Genomic DNA, 21,733 nt, shown 5'->3' on the forward strand with positions numbered 1-21,733 from the left:
TTCTTAACTTTGCATTTACAGGGTAAACAATTTAAGTTAAGATTTTTAATTAATATTAATTTAAACCATCTGTCCACCATCTGCTTATTTCTGATGCAAAATATGAGTTTCTTTGTGATCTTTAATCAGACACTTAGCAAACGCACATCAATTCTTATCATTTTTAAGTAAGAAAAGGATTTTCAGCAAACGAGTTTTCAGACAACAAACTATTTTAGCAATAATTTTAAATCAAAATTCACTCAACACTAGCACATACTTTGAAAAAAAATCCCTGAGAAACAGAATATTACATATCCCGATTTTATTATTCTCATCAGGTTCCTGGTAGCAAAAAGTAAGTATGTACCAAAATATAATTCATTTTGTAGAATCAATTCAGACTCCAGACCACACCACTGCAAGTCAACAACATATATAAACACATAAACCAAAATATTTCTTGTTGTTGCATTTAGTAAAGGTCTAGACAGTCAGAAAGCGGAACCCTTCTATAACAAAGGCAGCTTGTTCATGTATGTCATCGAGAATCTAATTTTAGATCTCTTAATCAGAAAAATACTAAAATCTAGGGGTAATTAATGGCAGTTAGAAAGTTGTTGTTGTGAGAGTGGGTATGGAAACCTTTAACAATGCACTATGTGGCTGCACTGCTTACCCCAGTCTCCTCAATATAGGAACAGATTGCTAATTACAAAACTGTGCCCCAACACCTCCTTTACCCTGAACAGCAAACATCCAAAGTGGAACAAACTTTCTCACCTCAAGTTATGATTTTAAATTTTTTAAGTGTCAATATGGTCCTTAATCTTGCTTTTTAAATCCTGTCATTGTCCCCAGTGAGGTTTCTTCCCATGATTGTCCCTCATGGTGTCAGAGACTAATAAATTCAAATCTTTCCTAAAGTTTCCAGTTATTATTTGGTATTTTAAAATGCATCATCCCCCTCCCCTCCCATGTCTTTCCATTGCAGCTAATGCCAAGACTATCTCTAAAAGGTAACCTTTTCTGAAATCAAACCAAAATCTTGATACTCATGAATTTCCTTTAGAGTACTGGAAAAGGTAAATGCCAAATCAGCCAAGAATGGAGGCATACCACAGGCTCCACAAATCAGGGAGCCTTAAAGATTGAAGGCGTTTATAGAAAAACCACTGGAGACTGAGCCTTTCCTTGTTAGTTTGCAAAAAAATCCTCCAACACCAGAAAGAAGTAGACATGTACATATAGAAAAGTCATACTCCAATTTTTAATAGTTTAAGTCACTGAGCTATTTTATTTAATACAGTAGAAACAAGTCAAAGCAAGAGATGTATCCTTGTTTCTGTAAAAAGCACTCTGATTTTTTTTTTAAATGGCTACAGAGAATTCATACTTCACTATCCAGTCCTTCAGTCTGCATTACACCCATGCTGCAAATAGCCTGCTTATCTCCATTTAGTTTCTACAGTCTCCTAGAAATAGAAGATTGATGTGGAAAATATGAAAATTGTCAACTTTGGTAAATCTGAGCAGAGAAGCCAGTATTTGTATGATAGTTAAGAAATTACTCTAATAATGCATTCTGGAGCTTTTTAATGCTAATGATGAAAGACAAGCATTTCAGACAGTATCTAATGATGGATGTTATTTCGGTAATGCTTGCAGCAGGCTTCAGCTTGGTAAGAAGTTAATGTAAATTACCTTTTGCCTAAGAGAGAAAAATGTGATATGTTACTGTAGGTGTATCGTGCTTTAAAGAAAAGAATGACTTAGCAGCAGTATTTGAAAAGGCAAGTGTGCTTAGTAAAAAACAATAAGATTATTTTATTTAAAGTTGAGTTAGTCTTAGAGAGAGTGATGCAAGGTTCAGTATCACTCCCACTAACTTATCAGGAAAAGTTTAATCCTGAGAAACAATGATAAAACTGTTTCAAGCTCTTTAAGTTCTTACCTAGCCGTCTGCCTATGTTGCTGACCCTTAACAAGCAGAGAGGCTTGGGAAGTACGATCATCTCAATGCCACAGACTCCCTCTCTCGCTTTCCCCTCCTTATTCTTTCCTTTTCTTTTTTTTTTTTTTTTTCCTCAAGACTATTGCATTTACGTAATCATCCACTTATTAGGGAGATTCTGCTGAACTGCTGACAATGATGTACAGTGGTGCTGCGCTGGCATGACGTTTGGGGAAAACGATTCTGCTGCACCACCACACAAAACCAATTAGAGAACTATTTTCTGCGACAGGTCAGGAATTTACATTGTTTCTCATAGAAAGATTTGCTTTTTAATTTCTTTATTAAGATGACATCCATGTCCCTTGCGACTTTTAGGGATGACAATCATTTGCTCATCACATGGGAAAGTACAATCAGCAAAATCGCATCACCGGTACGGGGCAACGCCAGAAACTCCAAGCATCGTTCTGCATTTTCCAAATGAACTAGTTTGAGAACCAATAATTAGAACAATATATATTGATAGAATTTTTTGACAGGACCTTTAGACATCCACCAGGGGGGTAAAGTAATGATAGTCCACATACAGCTGGCTACGCTATGTTTGCCGAACGTATAAACATCATCTTTGTCAAATCAGTAAGACAGAGAGAAATCCTGTACGCCTTTGGATCAGGACACGTTAAGAGGTACTAACTAGCTTAGGCTTCTTTCTTGACTTGCAGATGACAAACTGTTTCTCTTTAGTGAAGTCCTGACAGTCAGTAATTCTATATTGAAAAAAGAGAACTTAAAGTGGTATCTCTATTATGACAAATGCACAAAATCAAACATTTCCCTGCACAAGGTTGAAATGATATCCAGAATTCACTCTATTTACTTCAGTCTTTATCAAGGGAGGCTTGCTGAAAACACTTGAACACGGGGAGATTATCTGAAATGGAATTTGGTATATCATGCAAATAGAGATTTCTGAAACTAAATTACACTCACAGATTGCTTAAACACACAAACTTCTAAGTACAGTCTTGCATAACATAATAAAGAGGTAAAAGAGAAATAAATATTTGATTAAACACATTTAGGATTATGATGTATGACTGTATCTGGTTTTATGAATGTACTAAGATAATATCTGAATTACAGTTATTAACCTGTATTTGTAGGAAGTCAAAACTTTATTGTAGTGTGAATGCACATTAACAATAAAAAAAGACTATTTCAACAAAAGTTGGTGTTGTACTGTGTCAAACTCACTTTCAAGTTGGAAAAAATCTGAGCATACCAGTTTCCAAAGAAAAAATCCTGAATGAATTAAAAAAATCACACATTTAATAGAATAAAAATGCTTTTCCAAAGGAACAAAAAGACAGATTTGTTAAGAGAAAAAAAAAATTATTAATTAAACACACAGCTTGCAATTAAAGTAGTTGACATTTGAAGACAAAAATTATTTCTATTGCAAAATATTACTTATATGGAAATATAAAGCTAATGCTTCTGCCATGGAAGAAGTAAGTTTTATACTTTACCCTTAACATTTTTGTTTGAAACTCCCTAAAAATACAGGAATAACTAAAAATGAGATAGACTTAACTCTAAAGTTGATCATTTGAACAAGGATATCAGCATGTAGAGGGGCAGGAGACAGTTACATCCACCTACACTAAAAAGAGCTTGTCTTCTTCTGAACAGAGGCAAACACTGGATTTTAAATTGATATTAGTAAAAAGTAGATCTCTGTGTATATATATATATACACATATATATACATATGTAAATTTACATATTTAACTTTCATTCAAGATTCCAGTTTCATTCTAGGTTTTTCTTCTACAGCTAAGTGTCTATGTAAAATCACTCAAATGTTTGTATTCAATCTAGTGTAGTAACACAGTTATAAATACAGAAAGAAACAAGGTTATACCACACTTTATTATATTTTTATTTTCAGTAAGCATGATCAGAGAAAGAGGCTGGCAACGGGAAGTTCCTGTGTTCCAGTCCTGATTGTATCACTGAGTCAATGTGTCATTCATTCCGTTGTGTTCCTGTCAACCAGTTGTAAAATGTGTGAGAGCAAATTCTGCACTTTTTTTTAAAGTGTTTTCTAAATTTAATCTGATATTTTTCTGTGCAGTGTCAAGATGATGTTAGTTCTCCCTTCTTTAGGGAAAAAAAAAATACACAATTAAATGTGCTGGCAAAATTCACATATAACATATCTACAAATTCTGTCAATATGCATATATATATATGTATATAAATCCACATGTTCATAGTGATATTCTGTGGATAATTATTATGTTTATAATATGTGTAAATATGAGTAATTTTTATTCGTCTATGCTACAGAAAAATGTTTTTGGTTCAGTAAGATTCTAAACTAAACATTTGAATTAGTGTTTAACTTCACTGATAGTAAAAAATCAAGAGATATACTAAAATATTTCTCACCAGCAATATGTACAGTGAAAATATCTCCAAGTTTCTTTTGCTGATCCAGTAGAAATTTGAAAGCATCTTTTCTAAAAATCAGAGCTTTCCCAAGGTAAGGAATCCAGCCATTTATTAGTGGGGGCTCTCCAGTCTTCCTGTTGAACACAGAAAAAAAACCAACCAGGAATTAGTTTTGGCATGAGAGCAACTCATCTTTATATCTATTTATATATTATACTTAGACCCACCATTTACATATATAATTCCTGCAATGTATAATACGTTGTACAGAAAGTTCTTCAGCTATGATGGCAGATTAAATCTAATCACACCTCTGAGCACTGAAGGCTCTGTGTGGTGATTAGGAAAAATAAGTGAGAGAAATTGAGATGCATTTAACTACAGGTTGTCCAGCTATTACCATCAAGTTATGAACACAGAAAAATGATATTCAGTAGAAAGTCTTCCAGCAAAGAGTCCTCTCATTTTCAATATTTAGCATGTCAGAGGAAGATGTATTGGAAGGCAATTATGACAGATTTAGGTAAATAGGACGCCGACATACCACACAAAACAACTAGCCTTACAGATAATGTTTTAGTAATTTCAGCTTACCAGCACACAGAATAGCTACCATTATAACTAAATACCTTTAAAATATAGGATAATAATAGAGGCTGAACGTTAACCGTAATAAATCTTAGTCTCTTTATATTTATAGTCTAAGATAGAAATGCGTATGAACAGTTTAGGATGAAATTCTAGATAACAATATTTGCATCCCAGTCTAAAAAAGCAGCCATGGTGCATTAGTTATGTTTACAGAATAGTATAAAATACCTTTTAAGAATCTACTAAGTTACATTTTTCTTTAAAAAGGAAAAAAGGTTCCCACACTGTCCTATTCCTGACTGCAAGCAAATGTCTTTCCTTCATGCTGGCATTTAGTTGCTTGACTTTGATTTACAACAAAGAAACATAAAGCGTGCTTGTTCTGGAAAGGATTAAAACAAATATTCGTGAACAACTCTGCTGCTACATCCCATCTGTGAAGGTGACTTATACTACATGCAGAACAACTCATTCTGATTAAACACAAGATATTTACTAGCTTGGATCTAATCAAAGATCAAGGGATCACAAGCTTTACTACTATCATACACAGCATGGATTTTTATGTAGCTGGATTAACCCTACCATAGTCACATTCTCCCCTGAACTGCTGTAACAGAAATGAAAAAAAATTAAAAAGAGGTAACCATGGTATGTTGTACTTACTATTTTATTTTATTTTCATAATTAAAACTTTTTGAGCAGGAAATTACAAGCCAGAGATTTGCTCACTTATTTTTAAAAAGTTGCTACAAATTTAATTTACAGATAAGCAGATGTGGCCAAACCATGCTGCATATCTCAATCTCTTTCTATGTAACTGACTACTAATTTTGAATTTTAGTTTCTGAGAACATCCTTTGTCCCCTGGAAAATCAGTAAATCTTCTGGTCCAAACCTGACAATCTCACAGCCAAAACATCTGCTGTGCCTTTTTCATTTCTTTGATTTTTGTGGGGTTTTGTTTGGTTGTTTTGTGGTGTGGTTTTTATATTGAGGAGAAGGTGGAGCCCCTCTTTCTTCAATACCTCACAGAAACCGCTCCATTAATCATCCTCTAGTGGTCAAATAACAACATTATTTACACATGTGGTCAAGAAAACTTTGTAATGGTTATCTCTGTGTTAAGTGAATAAAAGCAAAGAACTAATCTGAGATTACATGAGAAAGATCACCACCCCTGGAAGCATAGCAGCCAACTTGATACCCTCAATTATCCCCTCCAATCCTGTAAAGAAACTGCATGATTTACCCATTTTTTTCTCCCCAGACTATTAAGTCCCCAGAGCGGCCACCTTTCACTTCCCCTCCTGGACACTATGCCCTGTAAATAGCATCCTGACAAATATTTAGATAGGCTTTTTGTCATCTTCTAATTGAATGCATCTAATTTCACCCTCCATGTTCTGTCATTCGGTCAGAAGCTGTATTCCTCATAAGCTCTCCACCGGGTAAAAAGAAGGCAGCTCAGAAATCCAGGGGAAAATTAACTTAATGCTCCGAGTCTTTGGGATCACATCAGGGAGACATTTTGCTATTGCAAAGACGTGAGGGTCATCGTTCGCTTCAGACATGTTTAGCTCAGCAGCAATAAGCTTAACACTGTTAAACACTGTGTCAAGGCTACGTGGCTTTTGGAGGAAAATATAACACCAGTTCAACCTACGACCCCCAGCAGACTGATAACAGAAATGCGTCTTCATTTCTAGCTTTCCTTCTCTTTGGAAGATGGAGGTCATCTCCATGACTTATTGATGTCTGTTAACACACAGCAAAGAAACGAGCAGCGCGTATATTTTAGTGCCTCCCCGAATACGATGCTTCTCTGCACAAACTTTTAAACAGCGTAGTGCAGCTAACCCCATTTCCTGAAGGACTCTTATCTACACTCCAGAAGTACCTCCAGTACCCATGGGTACTTCCAGAAGTTCTCATCGCCTTCAGACGCTATACTGAACCATTAACAAAGCCCACACAAACTTTTACTGCTTAATAATTTGCTCATGCACTTTAACTCTGGACTCACACTTAACAGAAGTTGTAAAATTTGATAATTAGGCAAAATATTACAAGGGTTAAAGTTATATTCTTCTCATGACACAATATATATTGTTGTACCAAATGTAAAATATAGCTAAGAAATACAAAAGAGCAGTATGGCGTGTTTTGTTGGCAATTTAAGACTGCAACTTTTTTAACTGAAGCATTCAGAACGTCTTACAGATTACATTTTATTTAGGTCTAGTTTAACTGCTTAAGTTCTAATTCACTTAACAAACCTCATGATACTTCCAGGTTTTTTGCTCCACATATTGGGCTGGTTTTGCTTCTATAGAGGAATATTTTTACTTATCTAAGAAGCCTCTGTGAAGTCGGTAAGACTTAACAAACAAATTTCTCACATATGTGAGTGAATTTTACAAATAAAGCATCAGCAACATGTCCAATGCAATCTATAAGTAGACAGATCAGTTACAAAGTGGAGGGAGAGCAACACAGTTGTATCATCCATCATTGTTAAATGGATAATTTCAAATGGCATTATGCAAAAATCAGCTGGCTACAAATACAGCCCATAAATAGAACAAACAGATTTTGATAACTGTAATTTTTCTTTGCTTTCACAGTGAAAAGATAGTTCCTTGTTAAGCAAGTAATAGAGTTGCAATGTCTACTTCAAATAAGAAAAGTTCTGGAGTTTGTTTACAGTTTCTTTAAGGGAAGATTTTTCAGCCTACCTAAAACATAGAAGGCACTGTCTCAGGTGTGATTATTTAACTACTGAGGTAAGGCAGCACTCAAAATTGTGGATGCTGTATCTGTATCTCACTTATGCTAAGCAGTAGTGATGCAATAAAGCAGAAGAAAAATGGGCTGCGACGTACATATAGTGAAAATATTCTTTAAAAAAATTATTAAATTCAAGGTCTCTAAACATTATGTTTTCAATTAGTGAAACTGAATTACTTGTAAAACCCAAGCGAGGTCATTTGTTAAGCAATCTGAACATGATTTTTTTTTTAAGTTAAAAAGAAAATACCCTAAAGATTCACAAGAAAATAGACTTTGCCAACATTATCTCTCACAGAAATATTATTGCTTTATAAAAATATACAAGACTATTCTTTTCTTGGTTATACCATTTCAACTTCACTGCACTGTAAGGCATTGGATCAATGTAAATGAGAGGAGAATCTTTCTCATTTCACTGGTTATTTGTATTCCAAAGGAGCAGATGCCTTTCAAATTATGCAAAAATCCACAGCGCATCTTGTACTATAGCAGATGAACAGGTTAATTTTTCTTTTTGCACATAATAAATCATAAGTGCTTTAACACCCATAGTCGCATTTCATGAACATAAACCTTCTGTTTAATAATGTCTGTTTACAACTAGAATCAGACATACAGTAATCTCTTGCCTGGGATAAACATTAATCCAGATCTGTCTAGAAAAATTATACAATTCATTACCATAAGTAATCTCTATTGTGCCCCGTGCTTAACCTTCATCTTTTTTCCTGTCCTATAATCTTGCAAATCCACTGGTGGTGTATGATTGGCATCTGGTGTTAACGCAGCCTTCAGTGCACACAGCACAGCTGAGGAAGCCTGACGTGAACACGTCACTCTGCAGGGTAACGCCGGTTCAGCCGATCGCTTCCCAACAACTTTCACCAAAGGGTGGAAAAAACCCACAAGCCGAGGAGAAAAGTGTCTAACAATATCAATAGCTACAGAGGAGTCATTTTTACTTTCCAAGCCACCGTTATCATCCACAAAAGTTAAAAGTATTGCTCTGATTTTTTCATAATATCCCTGGCTAAACCACCACATACCACGTCCAAGCTGGAACACACCATGTCGGGGGACTTTAAGGAATGGAAAGGGATTGGTACAGAGTAGAACAAAAGCTATTATGAACATGTCAAAGCAGTTAGAGATTATTCACAGGCTTGATCACAATATTTAAGAAATAAGACATGACAGACAGTGTCTTTCCAGGGGCTTATGAACACTCTAACTGTGAGGAAAGGAATGAGGCCAAAGGCTTCAACCCCAAGAAAGGTAATCCCCAGAAATGTGGTGTCTGGAGTGTCTTCTTGTATTATGAGGGAGGGAATACAGGAAACTTAGGAGAGGAGAAAGCCAGTAAGTCTATCTTTTTATTTTTTTTAAATTTTGCAGTTACAGCTTTTCTCCAGACCTGCTCATGGCATTAGGCGTTTTACATCCATGAGGACAGAAAATAAAACTATCTTTCAAATACTTGGCCACAATGAAATTTTTGACACTTATAAAATTATGCATGCCTTAAATAACTCACCCAGGTTATCTAACTCGTTGATCTCCTGGAACTCTAAATCTCCCATGTTGAATACATGTCGTATGAAAAAGTATTCCCTGCAGAACAAGTCAGATGAGACTTTTAGCAATAGATAGTCTTCTACCCTTAAATTCTCAGTTTACATACTTCCTATGAAGGTAAGGACCAGATGTTGCTCCTCTCAGATCACTGTTTTGAGGCTTGTGTGGAGTAAATGGATGCATCATCTTGACAGAGAGATGCAGATATGATTTGACTCAATGAAGAAGAAACGAGAGTCCTGGGATGAAAAAAACCTCACACTGCTGCTGCCTATATTTATGTCTAGGTAAAGTGGTTTCATTCTGCAATACTGATAAACTTCTCTTTTAAATTAGGATAAAGATTAGTCACAAAAGAAAAGGAAAACTACTCATGAAAAAGTAGCAAATACCTTTTTCAGCACATCAAGGAGAGAAGAGTTCCCAAAAAGAGCAGTACAGCAAAACAGTGGTAATGTGAGACAAACTGGGAGAAATGCTGACAAAGACAAATCAACCAATAAGTGAATATTTATAGTGATTTTTTTTCACAGAAAAATGCAATCCTTTTGTTGAAAGTTTTTCACGTCAAGAACTTCTGGGATTTTAGTTAAAAATACATCTTTTCTCCTGCAAAGCCGTACAAGCTTTTTGTTGTTAAAATCTCCAACTTCTGTTGTAATCTGTTCAGAAGCCTCCTCTTTTTTTCTCTCTTCCAGTAATTTCATTTAGGTCATCTGCAAATACCAAAAAAACCACCAATAATAACTCATTTGGTAGCTCTGAAATATCAGTCTCTAGGAAATCTTATTCCTTTGCAGTTTAGGCTAAACTATCTCAACAATTGTAGGTTGACATTGCACATAACAATTTTTCACACTTCAAACTGTGTTGAAGGACACACCCACAAATTCTAGCAGTACTTGTAGATACTGGTTGGGACATTGCCTAAAAAGCCAAAAGGCAAGAAATACCATTGTGGGAAAGTAATCTGAACAGTTTTAAAACGGAAACCCACTGAAAAAGCCCTTGTGCCTCAGGTTTTACCAGAGGCTGAAAATTCTGAGAAATTTTACATTACAAAATGTAATATAAAGTTTCATAACAGCCAGGAGAGGAGTCATTGTAAAGACAAGACCTGGCCAATGTGACAATAAATCAGCAATATTAAAAATTGATACAAATGTAGTGCTTATAGCCTGAATTTTTGCAATCCCATTTTGTTTCTGCTCTGAGTGAGGGCAGTGAGAGCAGCCATGACTACTCAACACTTACCATGACCAAGCCCAAGGTTATTCTATTACATTGTACATATGAGATTATTTTTCCAGCCCAGGAGTTTTCCTTTCTTAATTCAGCTTCATTTAAAGAAAAATCAGCTTCATTTAAAGAAAAATCAGCTATTCCATACCTTGTATCCCAGGTAGGGTGCAGTGCACCTACATATTTGCCTATGCTCTTCTTGAAGATATTCAGTAACAGTCTCTACAGTCTCCCCAAGCAATTTGTCTTTATTATCAGAAAGTTTCTTCTCACATCTAGCCTTTATCTTCATATTGTACCTCAAGCCCACTACTTCTATTCTGCCTGAAAAGGATAAGAGAATAAATTACTCCCTTCACTTTTGTAGGAACACTTAATGTATTTAAAGATACTTATTTTGTTCCCCCTTAGTCTTCTGTAGGTTAAACAACCTCAATTTCTTCCAGTACTTCCTCATAACTGTTTTCTAGACCTCTACATACTTATGTCAGTTTTTTCTTAATTTTCTAACATTAGCCCATACCTTTCTTCCAGCAGTGTCCTGTCCTAAGCACAGCAGAGCAATTACCTTTTCCATCTCAAGGGTGATACACCTGGTTTTGCCTCCCAGCACAACCTCGGCTTTCTGTGCAAAAACACCACCTTGTAGATAAAAATTGAACTCAGGGAACCATTACAGCCCTCAGCCTTTTCCCAGAGAAGAGATCATGCTCCTGTCCAGATGCTGTTGATCGGTCCTCTGTGTTTTTCAGTTCACCATTTCGAATGCTAATCCCTCATTTGCAGACTTGCAATCGCTCCTCTTTAGGTATTATCCACAAACATAAACACTTTTTTTCCTTGTATTCATGTGAGAAGGATGGCAGCACAACATGAAGGCCATCCCCTACTGCCTTTTACCACTATCACAAACATATTTATGCTGTACATTAGCTGACTTTACCTAAGAGAACCCAACAACTTTTGTCTAATATTCATTTCTTTCATAAGTCATTTCTGCACTTTAATATACTGCCTTGCTGCAACACATGTTAAAACTGTACACAGTAAGTAGCTCATAGTAGGAAATCATATTAACCGTCTGGCCTAGAAGTGACAAGTGAAGTGTGGATAAGAATGTCAGCACTCCCCACAGAAATTTATTCAAACAGGCAGAAATCATTTCTTACGTAATAAAGAGCAAACAAATAAATTCAGGAAATCTCAGAAACAGTGGTGGGACATTATCACATTTAAAAAACCCTGGTAACAAGGAAAGAGAGCAGAATGCTAGATGGAGAGATATTGCTGCTTCTGTGTGCAGCAACTGTATTTTCTTTGAGTATGTACTATATAATTTCAGAGGTAAAAAAATAATTCTTGTCAAAGATTGAGTATTATTTCCTATAAAACAGTATGAATGCTAAATAATGCAGCATGATTGTTAGAACAAAAAGGATAATGAGAATAGACCCTTCATGTCAGGTAATCGAGCTGTCCAAAAGTTTAGTATCTTGGTTAACTGGATGTCTTTTAAGTTCTCTAATCACTAGAGAGAAAAGGAGTGCAAAAGCTTTTTGGGAGTATTAGTTTTTATTAATGACACAGATAGACCAGAAGTGCTCACTTACGTGGCAAAGATGATAACTCCCCTAGATTTCCCCTAATTCTGTCATGTCTCTTCTCACATTTGGTTTTTTATCTCAGTTTTCCTGGCCCACTCATATGCAAATGCTTTTCTCCTTCCTCTAGTTCCTTCTGCATACTTTCATCCTGGCTTCCCAACCCTCCTGAGGCGCCTCCATGGATCTGCCACCACCATTCAGCCCCTTTGCTCACCCAGTGTTAACTTTCTTCTCAAACCAAGCTCCTGTTCAGATCTGGGGAGCCTCTGCTCTCATGTCCTGCAATATATTCTTAGTCCAGATAGTGTCCACTCGCTTTCCCTTCCAATTCATCCTTAGTCAAATCCGTTCTTGAATCCCAACCACCGCTGTCACCATTGCGAACCACTGTATCCTCTGCACTAGTACAGAGGATGAGTAAGACTGTTGGTGAGTCTTGTCCAGTTTCCCCACTGTGCTCTCCTGTCTGCCCACACATATCAGTTGTCTCCTGTCTTAGGAAGAGACTGGAATAGCCTTTCTACAGCGTATGTCTACATTGCTCATTGCACAATTGATCTTCAGTTATGAGATCTACTAGTATCGATAAAATCACTCCCTCTCTCCATTTCCCCTTTCAGGGAGTATTAGCCATTTTCAAGAGGCAAGCACAACTCATTCAGAATGCATGTGTGTGTGTACACATGTATTTATCAACACAGATTATGTGTATATAAGCATACTTATTTCTATATGCACACACATATGCATGTATGCAAACAAAGAGTAATTTCATCATAGGAAAAATTGAGTGGTGCTGCAATTTTATTTTTTTTTAGTGATGACACAAACATTTAGTTTTATTGCAATATTTAGTTTTATTGCAGTAAACTTCTGACGTTATAGCCATGGTGGCATCATGAGTATCAGTCACACCCTTTTGACCCGAGTGCATTATATTAAGTTATAGAGCAACAACAGAACAGTGCAGAAAACTGTTCCCTCCCTTGCTCTGTCTACCATGCACAGGATTTTCAAATAGCAGCAGCCCACTTCTGATTTATCAAGGTAATTAACTAGAGAAATAGGGCCATCTACTCTGTCTTAAAATCTCCATGTGCATAACTTCAGAAGAAGAAAAACTTTACATTTCATTTTTAGAAAAAGGATGCGATATAGCTAAGAAGTTTTCAATTAATGATTTCATGACTCCCACAGTTATGGCCATGCATTCCCCAAGTGGAAGCACATGGTGATCTGCAAGTAATTTCTCTCCTCTCCCCCGTGAGTTTCAGATGTCATACATTTCACAAATGGTATTACAGAATTAACAGTCAGGACATATTTTGCTCAAAAATCTATTGAAAAATTCCAAAGTATGGTCTCAGCAGTAGAATAAACACAAAAATATCCCAGGTACCTTATTTAGTTCACTTATTTGCAGATAAAACTTGAAGTTGATATAATGAGAGAAGGTAACTAATTCTGTCAGTAAGGCATATATCACAGGAAAACAGCAGCTGAATACTGTACTTAGGTGAATGTTTCAAAAGCTTTAAAGCCTGAAAGATGAGCACAGTATTAGTAGGTCTTCTTCCCTTTTGAAGTATTATTTATATTTGTTTCCCAGATACTTGTTTTCCATCTTTCCCTTCAGTGCTACAAGTCTATTGCGCATGTTAAGAAAAACAGTCCTGTAACCAGATTCTCCAGAAACATTCATTTGCTCCTGCTTCATCTTGTTCTGCCACCAGCCTAGATTACCATCGCAGTTTCTCCATCTGAACTGATTTTACTTCTCTCAACAGAAACTGCAGGTGATCTATTTCAGTAGAAAGCACGCTGCAGTCTGCACTCGTCTTTTGCTGTTTGGTAGTTGCAATGAGTCTCTCCTTTCCCCCCATGCTGCCTCCTAAATGTGCTTCTGCATTCTTTCCTCTTCCAAAACTTCTCTGCTAGGTTTTCCATTTCACTTGTACCTTTCCTCTCACTCTGAGCTCTGCTCTGGCTCTGCCCCTGCCTGCAATAGCACACAGGTCTTTTTCAAGTCATACTTTCTCATAGTTCATATTGGGTAAGTCCTGTCCCTGCCTAAACAAGCTGCAACAATTAGGGAGCAATAAACTCGATTACTTGCAAATTTATATTCCTAGGTCTGGATAGTGATACTTTTCACATTACTGTGTATATGAGTAGCACTGTTCTACAATTCATGCTCCACACTATGTAAGAGCAACCCCACAGACTCTCTAGTCTGAAGTGAGTGGATATGAAAAGCACAGTCTTTATTACTAAACATTCCTGCATAGAACAAGCCTTAAACTAAATCTCCTATTGCAAAGGAAACTGAAGTATCTTAAAACATTTGTATTATTAAAGAAGTAATAAAAAGTCCCCTAAAATATATTTTCCACAAAACAGCTGCTCCCCAATTTTATTTAGCAAATATCAAAATGAAGAGAGAAAGGACTTAACAAGAGCCATGGTGGTGCCCACTCCTCCTTGACCAGATTTGCAGAGCAGCCTGCAGCCACTCTCAGCTCATGCAGACATCCTGTGAGCTGCGCAGTGGTTCTTGCGTCTCACAGGCAATCTCTGCTCGACCTCCCTCTGGAGTGCTCTCATCTGCTTTTCCTTCTCCTGAGCCTAAAACTCTGCTAAGCCCATAACAGATTTAATATGTATTAATTTAAGAGCTTTAGTGCACTGCCTGAAAACAATGGTTTGATGTTTGGAAATATTCCTTTAATTGGTCCGTGGCCGCCCTTCTTAAATATTTATGTAAACTCTACTGTATTCAAGGGCATAAGAGTTAAACCTAAATGAAGCTTCTGGCCTTGTATTGTGTGAGTTCTCTCAAATGTAATACTTGTTGGTTCTAAGTAAACTAACTACTTCCAGTTTTAGGTAAATCAAGAATACATTTTCATTCTGCAGTCACAGAAAGTAAAATATTATTAATTGAAGATCACAAGATGGAACAGTAACTGTAGCTCTGAAAATATTTTAAATCCCTCTGCTGTGAGAGATGGAATAGAAAATATAAATAAAATTCTCAAATTTTTTAATTAAAGTGAGTAAATGTCAACTTGAGGACTATAATCAGAGACATTACAATTGCAAATGAATACTTGTTTCATTTTTTCCCTAAGTCGTTTCCTGCACAAAATAATATTTAGGTTATAAAAGGATCATCTTTCTGAAGAATCCAAGACTTGCTTGTCCTAGATTTATGAAAATATATTATCCTTTTTTTTTCAAAACCAGATACCATCCAACTGCATAATATCATAAAATAACAGTCATTTAGGTTGGAAAAGACCTTTAAAATCACCAAGTCCAACCATTGCCCTAGCCTAGACACATCCACCACTAAACCATGTACCTAAGTGTCACTTCAACACATCTTTAAATACCTCCAGGGCCTCAACCACTTCCTTGAGCAGCCTGTTCCAATGCATGACAACCCTTTTGGTGAAGAATTTTTTACTTATATTTAATCTAAACCTCCCTTGGTGCAAATTGAGGCCATTTCTGCTTGTCCTACCTCTTGTTACTTGGGAGAAGAGATCAACCTCCAACTGGCTACAACCTCCTTTTAGGTAGTTGTAGAGAGCAATAGGGTCTCCCCTGAGCCTTTTTTTCTCCAGGCTAAACAACACCAGCTCCCTCAGACCTTCCTTGTAAGACTTGTGCTCCAGGTCCTTCATCAACTTTGTTGCCCTTCTCCGTACACAATCCAGCACCTCAATGTCTTTCTTGTAAACTAAACACAAGAGCCCAAAACTGAACACAGGATTCAAGGTGTGGCCTGACCAGTGCCAACTACACAGGGACGATCCCTTCCCTAGTCCTGCTGGTCACACTATTTTTGATACAGGCCAGGATGCCATTGGCCTTCTTGGCCACCTGGGCACACTGTTGGCTCATGTTCAGCTTCCTGTTGACCAGCAAACCCAGGTCCTTTTCCACTGAGCAACTTTCCAGACACTCTGCCCCCAGCCTGTAGTGCTGCGTGGGGTTGTTGTGAACCAAGGGAAGGACCCGGCAATTGGCCTTATTGAATCTCACACAACTGGCCTGTCCAGATCCCCTTGTAGAGCCTTCTACCCTGCAACAAACAACACCACCCAACTTGGTGTCATCTGCAAACTGGCTAAGGGTGCCCTCAATCCCCTTGTCCTGATAATTTATAAAGACATTAAACAGGACTGGCCCCAATACTGAGCCCTGGGGAACACCACTTGTGATTGGCCAAAAACTGGATTGAACTCCATTCGACACCACTCTGTGGGCCCGGCCATCCAGACAGTTTTTTACCCAGTAACAGTGCACCTGTCCAAGCCACAAGCAGTCAATTTCTCCATGAAAATGCTGTGGAAAATGGTGTCAAAGGCTTTACTGGAGCCCAGGTAGACAACATCCACAGCCTTTCCCTCATCCCCTAAGCAGGACCTCTTGTCATAGAAGAAGATCAGGTTGGTCAAGCAGGACCGACCTTTTTTAAATCCATGCTGGCTGGGCCTGAATCTCTGGTTGTTCTGGATGTGCCCCATGATGACACTTAAAATGATCTGCTCCATGGCCTTCCCCAGCACTGAGGTCAGACTGACAGTCCTGTATTTCCCTGGTTTCTCCTTCCAGCCCTTTTTGTAGATGGGCATCACATTTGCTACCCTCCAGTCAACTGGAAGCTCCCCAGTTAGCCAAGACTGCTGGTAAATGATGGGACACGGCTCGGTAAGCCCTTTTGCTAGCTTTCTCAGTGCCCTGAGACTTATGTGGGTCTAAGTGGTGTAGCAAGTCACTGACCATTTCCCCATGGATTACTGGGGCTTCATTCTGCTCCCCATCCCTGTCTTCCTGCTCAGGCGCCCAGGTACCCCCAGAACAACTGGTCTTGCTATTAGAGACTGATGTGAAGAAGGCATTAAGTACCTCAGCCTTTTCCTCTTTGTCATTATGTTTCCCCCTGCATCCAAGAAAGGATGGAGATTGTCCTTAGCCCTCCTTTTGTTGCTAATGTATTTATAGAAACATTTTTTATTGTCTTTTATGGCAGTAGACAGATTAAATTCTAGCTGGACTTTGGTCTTTCCAGTTTTCTCCCTGCATAATCTCACGACGTCCTTGCAGTCCTCCTGAGCTGCCTGCCCTTTCTTTCAAAAGTGATAAACTCTCCTTTTTCTCCTTAGTTCCAGACAAAGCTCTCTGTTCAGCCAACCCATGATCAAAAAGGGTGACACCAGGCTCGGAACCAGGTATTGATCTGCTGTCTCTTCCTGTTTCTTACCCCATTGTTTCCTGCAAATTGAGGAGAACACTCAACTCGGGTATTTCTGTACCTGACCCCCTAACCAGGAGGTCTCTCTTGACTGCCCTCAGACCTCCTGTTGGGACTTCATCACTGCCGCCTGAAAAATCAATAATGGATGATAATCTGAAGGCCATACCATGGTAGGAAGGTTTCTTTACACATCTTTAACCTGGGCCCCAGGAAACTGCAGAGGTATTCCCTAAGAGGTGTGTCCAGTCTGCATGCTGGGCCTTCTGTTCTCTTCAGAAGAGAGTTTCCTGTGACAGTGACCTGTCTTCTTCCTTTATGGAAGTGGTTTTGACAGAGGGAGTAGGCTGACTTTACCTTGACAACACCTCCATGGTACATGAGCCATTGTGCTCACTATTGTTCAGTTCCACTTACAGAGCCTCACACCTATTATGCCAGGGCACCTGGGGAAATGGGGCAGTCACAAAGGCAATGTGCCTGCTGCATTGCTCAGGAATTTGTCTCCATTGCTCCCTATTCCTTAAGTCACTGTGTTCATACAGGTGGAGAGAGGACAGGGAATCCTCTGTATCTCTTGTACTGTCTACCTGTTGGGCCTGTCTCAGGGAAGGCAGGGTGAGATTCCAGTCTGTCTCTCGCACTCCCTGATACTCCTCAACCTGCTCATCTGCTCCTGGAGCTCTGTCATTAAGCAGACGAGTTCCTGGGCATAGGGGAGCTCAGTGCTGCTGCTGTCTGGTACTAGTGGCAAAGCAGGGCCCACCTTGCAGCCCTACACCTGGGTGGCAGCATGTTCCCCATGGAGCTCTATCTGGGCAGATGGGCAGTCATGGTGAGTGCAGAGCTTGGAGAGGCTGTGGCTTTCTGCTGGGTGGACACCACTGCTCCCTCACCAAGCTGCCAGGGCTTCAGTGCCCTTCCTGTATGTCCTTCCTGCACACCTTTCCACACAAACTGCTGTGCCATGCCCTGGGCAGCGGCGCTCCCTCAGGACTTCTTTTAAAGGCGTGGAGAGTTGGCCATCTTTTCTCCTGGCCCTGTCTAGGTCCTATCAGCTGCTGTGGCACAACCCACAGGCTCCTGGCAGCTCTCTCAGCTTCCCCAAGGTTCCTCCAGTTTGGGAAACCCCCCTGTGAACCACACTGGAGCACTGTTGTCAATCATACCAGCACCAAAGCCGCTTGCCTTGGTGACTGAGTAATTTCCTATTTTGATTCAAGGATACAGGACAGATCTAAACTCTCTGGTGGAAGTAACAGCAATTTCAATTTTCCATCAAAAGGCTTGAATTTGAAAATTAGATATTTTATTTAAAAAAATGCTCAATATTTTCCAACCAGTTATTTCAACTGGGCACCATTACAACTGTTTTGGAGCCTCACGTATTTAAATGTTGAATCTCAAACAGCACATGATGCAGCTGTCTCTACATGGGACACAAAATTTATGGAAGTGTCAAAACTTCATGAAATCTTGAAGTTTAAAACATTTTTGGTGGAGAGATAATGAGCTTTACAGGTTCTAATGAAAAGAATGTGGACAAAGACAATGAGACAAAGATTTAGGACACCTCCTCCGTGTTGGTATTACTGTGCAGAAATGGATGCGAATTTGAGACTACAGACAGGTGACTCACCCATTCATCATTCCCCTTGAAGAAATGCCTCCAAGACTGGCTGTACAGCCACTCATCTAGTACAGGAGGCTGTGGGTATGGGTGTTTTAGAGTATATTCAAGGATGGACTCCCAAATGTCTTGCTATTTGACCTAGCAGCTAGCCCACTTGCACCCCAAGTTGCGTCATATGACTGATGCTGAATAGACAAAACAGCCCAGATTTCCTCCTAGGAAGGACCTTAATATTGCTTGCCAGAAGACAGTTGGATCTGCAGGAAGCCTGAAAATCCTCTAGCTCAGGTTGTCAGTAAAGTTGATATGAGATGCTGGGTTTTGTGGATGCCCTGGGCGCCAGACCCTGCTGGGATAAGACACCTGTGACAGATCATAGATGCAGCATTCAATCTTACTTCCATCTGTATGCCTGAATCCCAAAGCATGTACTTCCCATTGCCCCAGTGTTTGAATATTTGTAATTTTATCAGATTCTGAAATTTCTATTAGTTCTGACTGCAAGTCATTGTGTCTTAAAAGTACAATGTAAATACTTCCTTTATACCAAAGGGTGGATATCAACAGCATCATAAACTGCTGGAAAAATTTGCAAAATATGGACTCACTGAAGTCAATACTAAACTGAATATTCATACTGATTGTGAAAAGTTTCAAACAGTGTGCTGCACCAAGAAGTCAGAAATGGGATGTGTCCTGAATTTCATAATAAAATCTACATGCTGTTCCATTGTTCACAAACAATTGGTGACATCATGGAGGTGATGAGGAGTGCATCAAAGGCATGGCCAAAGGGTGTATTAGCCAGGCTGAATTTTGTTTCGAGGGTAGGTAGGAATCCTGCTTAACAAGTTTTCCTAGCTATAGCTCTACTTTGGTTATAAACTTGTGTTCTCCATCACCAATAACTGTTCCATATATACTCAGTATCATGTACCCTTTGCTATTTTTCAACGATAAAAAAAAAGAAAATGAAAATTAGAAATGAAAGGTTATCAGTAAAAATTTTTAACATTTCAATTCCAAGTATTTGCACCATTCTGATCCAATGTAGCCTTCTGTTAATGATACATCTGTCATTTTATTGACACCCCTAAGCAGTTTTATTCTCTTTTCTAATTAAGAGACAAAGCTGATTATGTCAATCTATGAACTGACATCTGAGTGCTTTTGTTATAATGTAAGAAGCAATGAATATGACTATTGTTATGCTAAAACAAAAAACTTGGGAATTTTTACTGGAAAACCCAAGATACCATAATATATAATGGTTAAATTAGAATAGGTTCTTCCTATTCATGCAGATGCACATGTGATTGTATTATATAATTAAATGAAGATACTGTGTGAAAAATTAATCCCCAGTAATAGAAAACATAAAGCAACAATGATATATAATATGCCTGATTAAAATATGTGAGAAGAAATCATCAGATCATAAAATATCTCAAACAAATAAATGACAGACTAAGCCATCAATCCTCCAGGAAAAATTAAGTTATTAAATAATCCAAAATACTTGCATGTCAGACATGATTTCAGCTCCATCCTGCTGCTAAATAAGACATACCTACTCAGAGGGCTCTTCCATGCAAAGGAATATATCTGGAAGTATTGTCCAGTGTGGCCCTACGCATGAATTGGAAGTGCAGAGCATATCCAGTTTGCACCACTTCCTCCAAGTACCAAAAATTCTGCTCTGTTTTGTAATCCAGAACTAGCTTCAATGACTGCTTGACCTGGTGAACTGACAGGTATATTTAAGACAATACTGTGGATGGGATGAAATGCTCACCATTGTAGGAAGGTCTTTGTGTTTGGACTGTCACAGGTAAGACTCTGGAACAATCTCCCAAACACCAGTACAAATTGCTGCAATCTGTCCTACCTAAAAAGGTCAGGGAGAAGACAGCAGCAGGGAAATCGCACAGAATCGGATCATCTTCAATATTTTGGGATGTTAGCAGTTTTAAGACTCAAAGATAACACAAAACAGTTTTTCTCTCGGTTGTGATTAAAGGCAACAGACAGAGGTTATCTGTCTCTTCTGGCAGCACTAGATCTTCAGGACCACTGCTGGTGCTGAGCTCCTGGCAGGAAAGAACTGAATCCTTTCCAAGGAACTCTACTGATTCTGTGTATGGGGTTCCCGCTGATGGTACTGGGTGTCCTCAGGACAGAGCTTAAAGTACTGCAGTCTGACACAGCTCTCCTGGCATCAACTGCACTAAATGAATTTACACCCTGAAGATCTAATCTTCAGCTGCTGACTGTGTCAACCAGTGTTGACATAAATCCAACTAACACACACATATTTCTTTTTTCCTTTAAAAGTTTCTGTTCTAAATTATCAGAAAACTCAAGACATTATAAGCTACAGTGTCAACGGCATTAAATTTAATTATAGCATCTGTGCTCCCTCACATGCACACAGCACCCGTGGTTACAAACTACCACTCCTCTACCGTTTGCTTGTCAAGGGATCATATCCTTTTGTCTCAGATAACTACAGGTAGTGAATGGAATGTCCATGACCTTCTACTTCTGCCTTCACAGAAGTTTGGTCAGTGGGGAAGGTACCTCCTCACACTTTCATTAAAATAAATCTGGAAGTACAAACTATAACCTTTCCATTG

At 38.4% G+C, this 21,733-nt stretch overlaps 1 protein-coding gene across 4 annotated transcripts in view; it reads right to left on the bottom strand.

Moving 5' to 3' along the window:
- Window positions 1–21,733, bottom strand: part of LOC113944923 (25-hydroxycholesterol 7-alpha-hydroxylase) — a 130,197-nt gene that overhangs the window by 17,785 nt on the left and 90,679 nt on the right. For 3 of the 4 annotated variants that reach the window (XM_027638609.1, XM_027638610.1, XM_027638611.1), the window contains exon 2: window positions 4,394–4,530. In XM_027638609.1, coding sequence (XP_027494410.1) covers window positions 4,394–4,530 — 137 coding nt within the window. Of the gene's footprint in view, window positions 1–3,868; window positions 3,988–4,393; window positions 4,531–21,733 lie in introns of those variants that run through there. The other variant, XM_027638612.1, reaches the window with a different exon arrangement.

This window comes from Corapipo altera, unplaced genomic scaffold (assembly GCF_003945725.1).
Source record: "Corapipo altera isolate COAL_440 unplaced genomic scaffold, ASM394572v1 49, whole genome shotgun sequence".
NCBI classification, from domain to species: Eukaryota; Metazoa; Chordata; class Aves; order Passeriformes; family Pipridae; genus Corapipo; species Corapipo altera.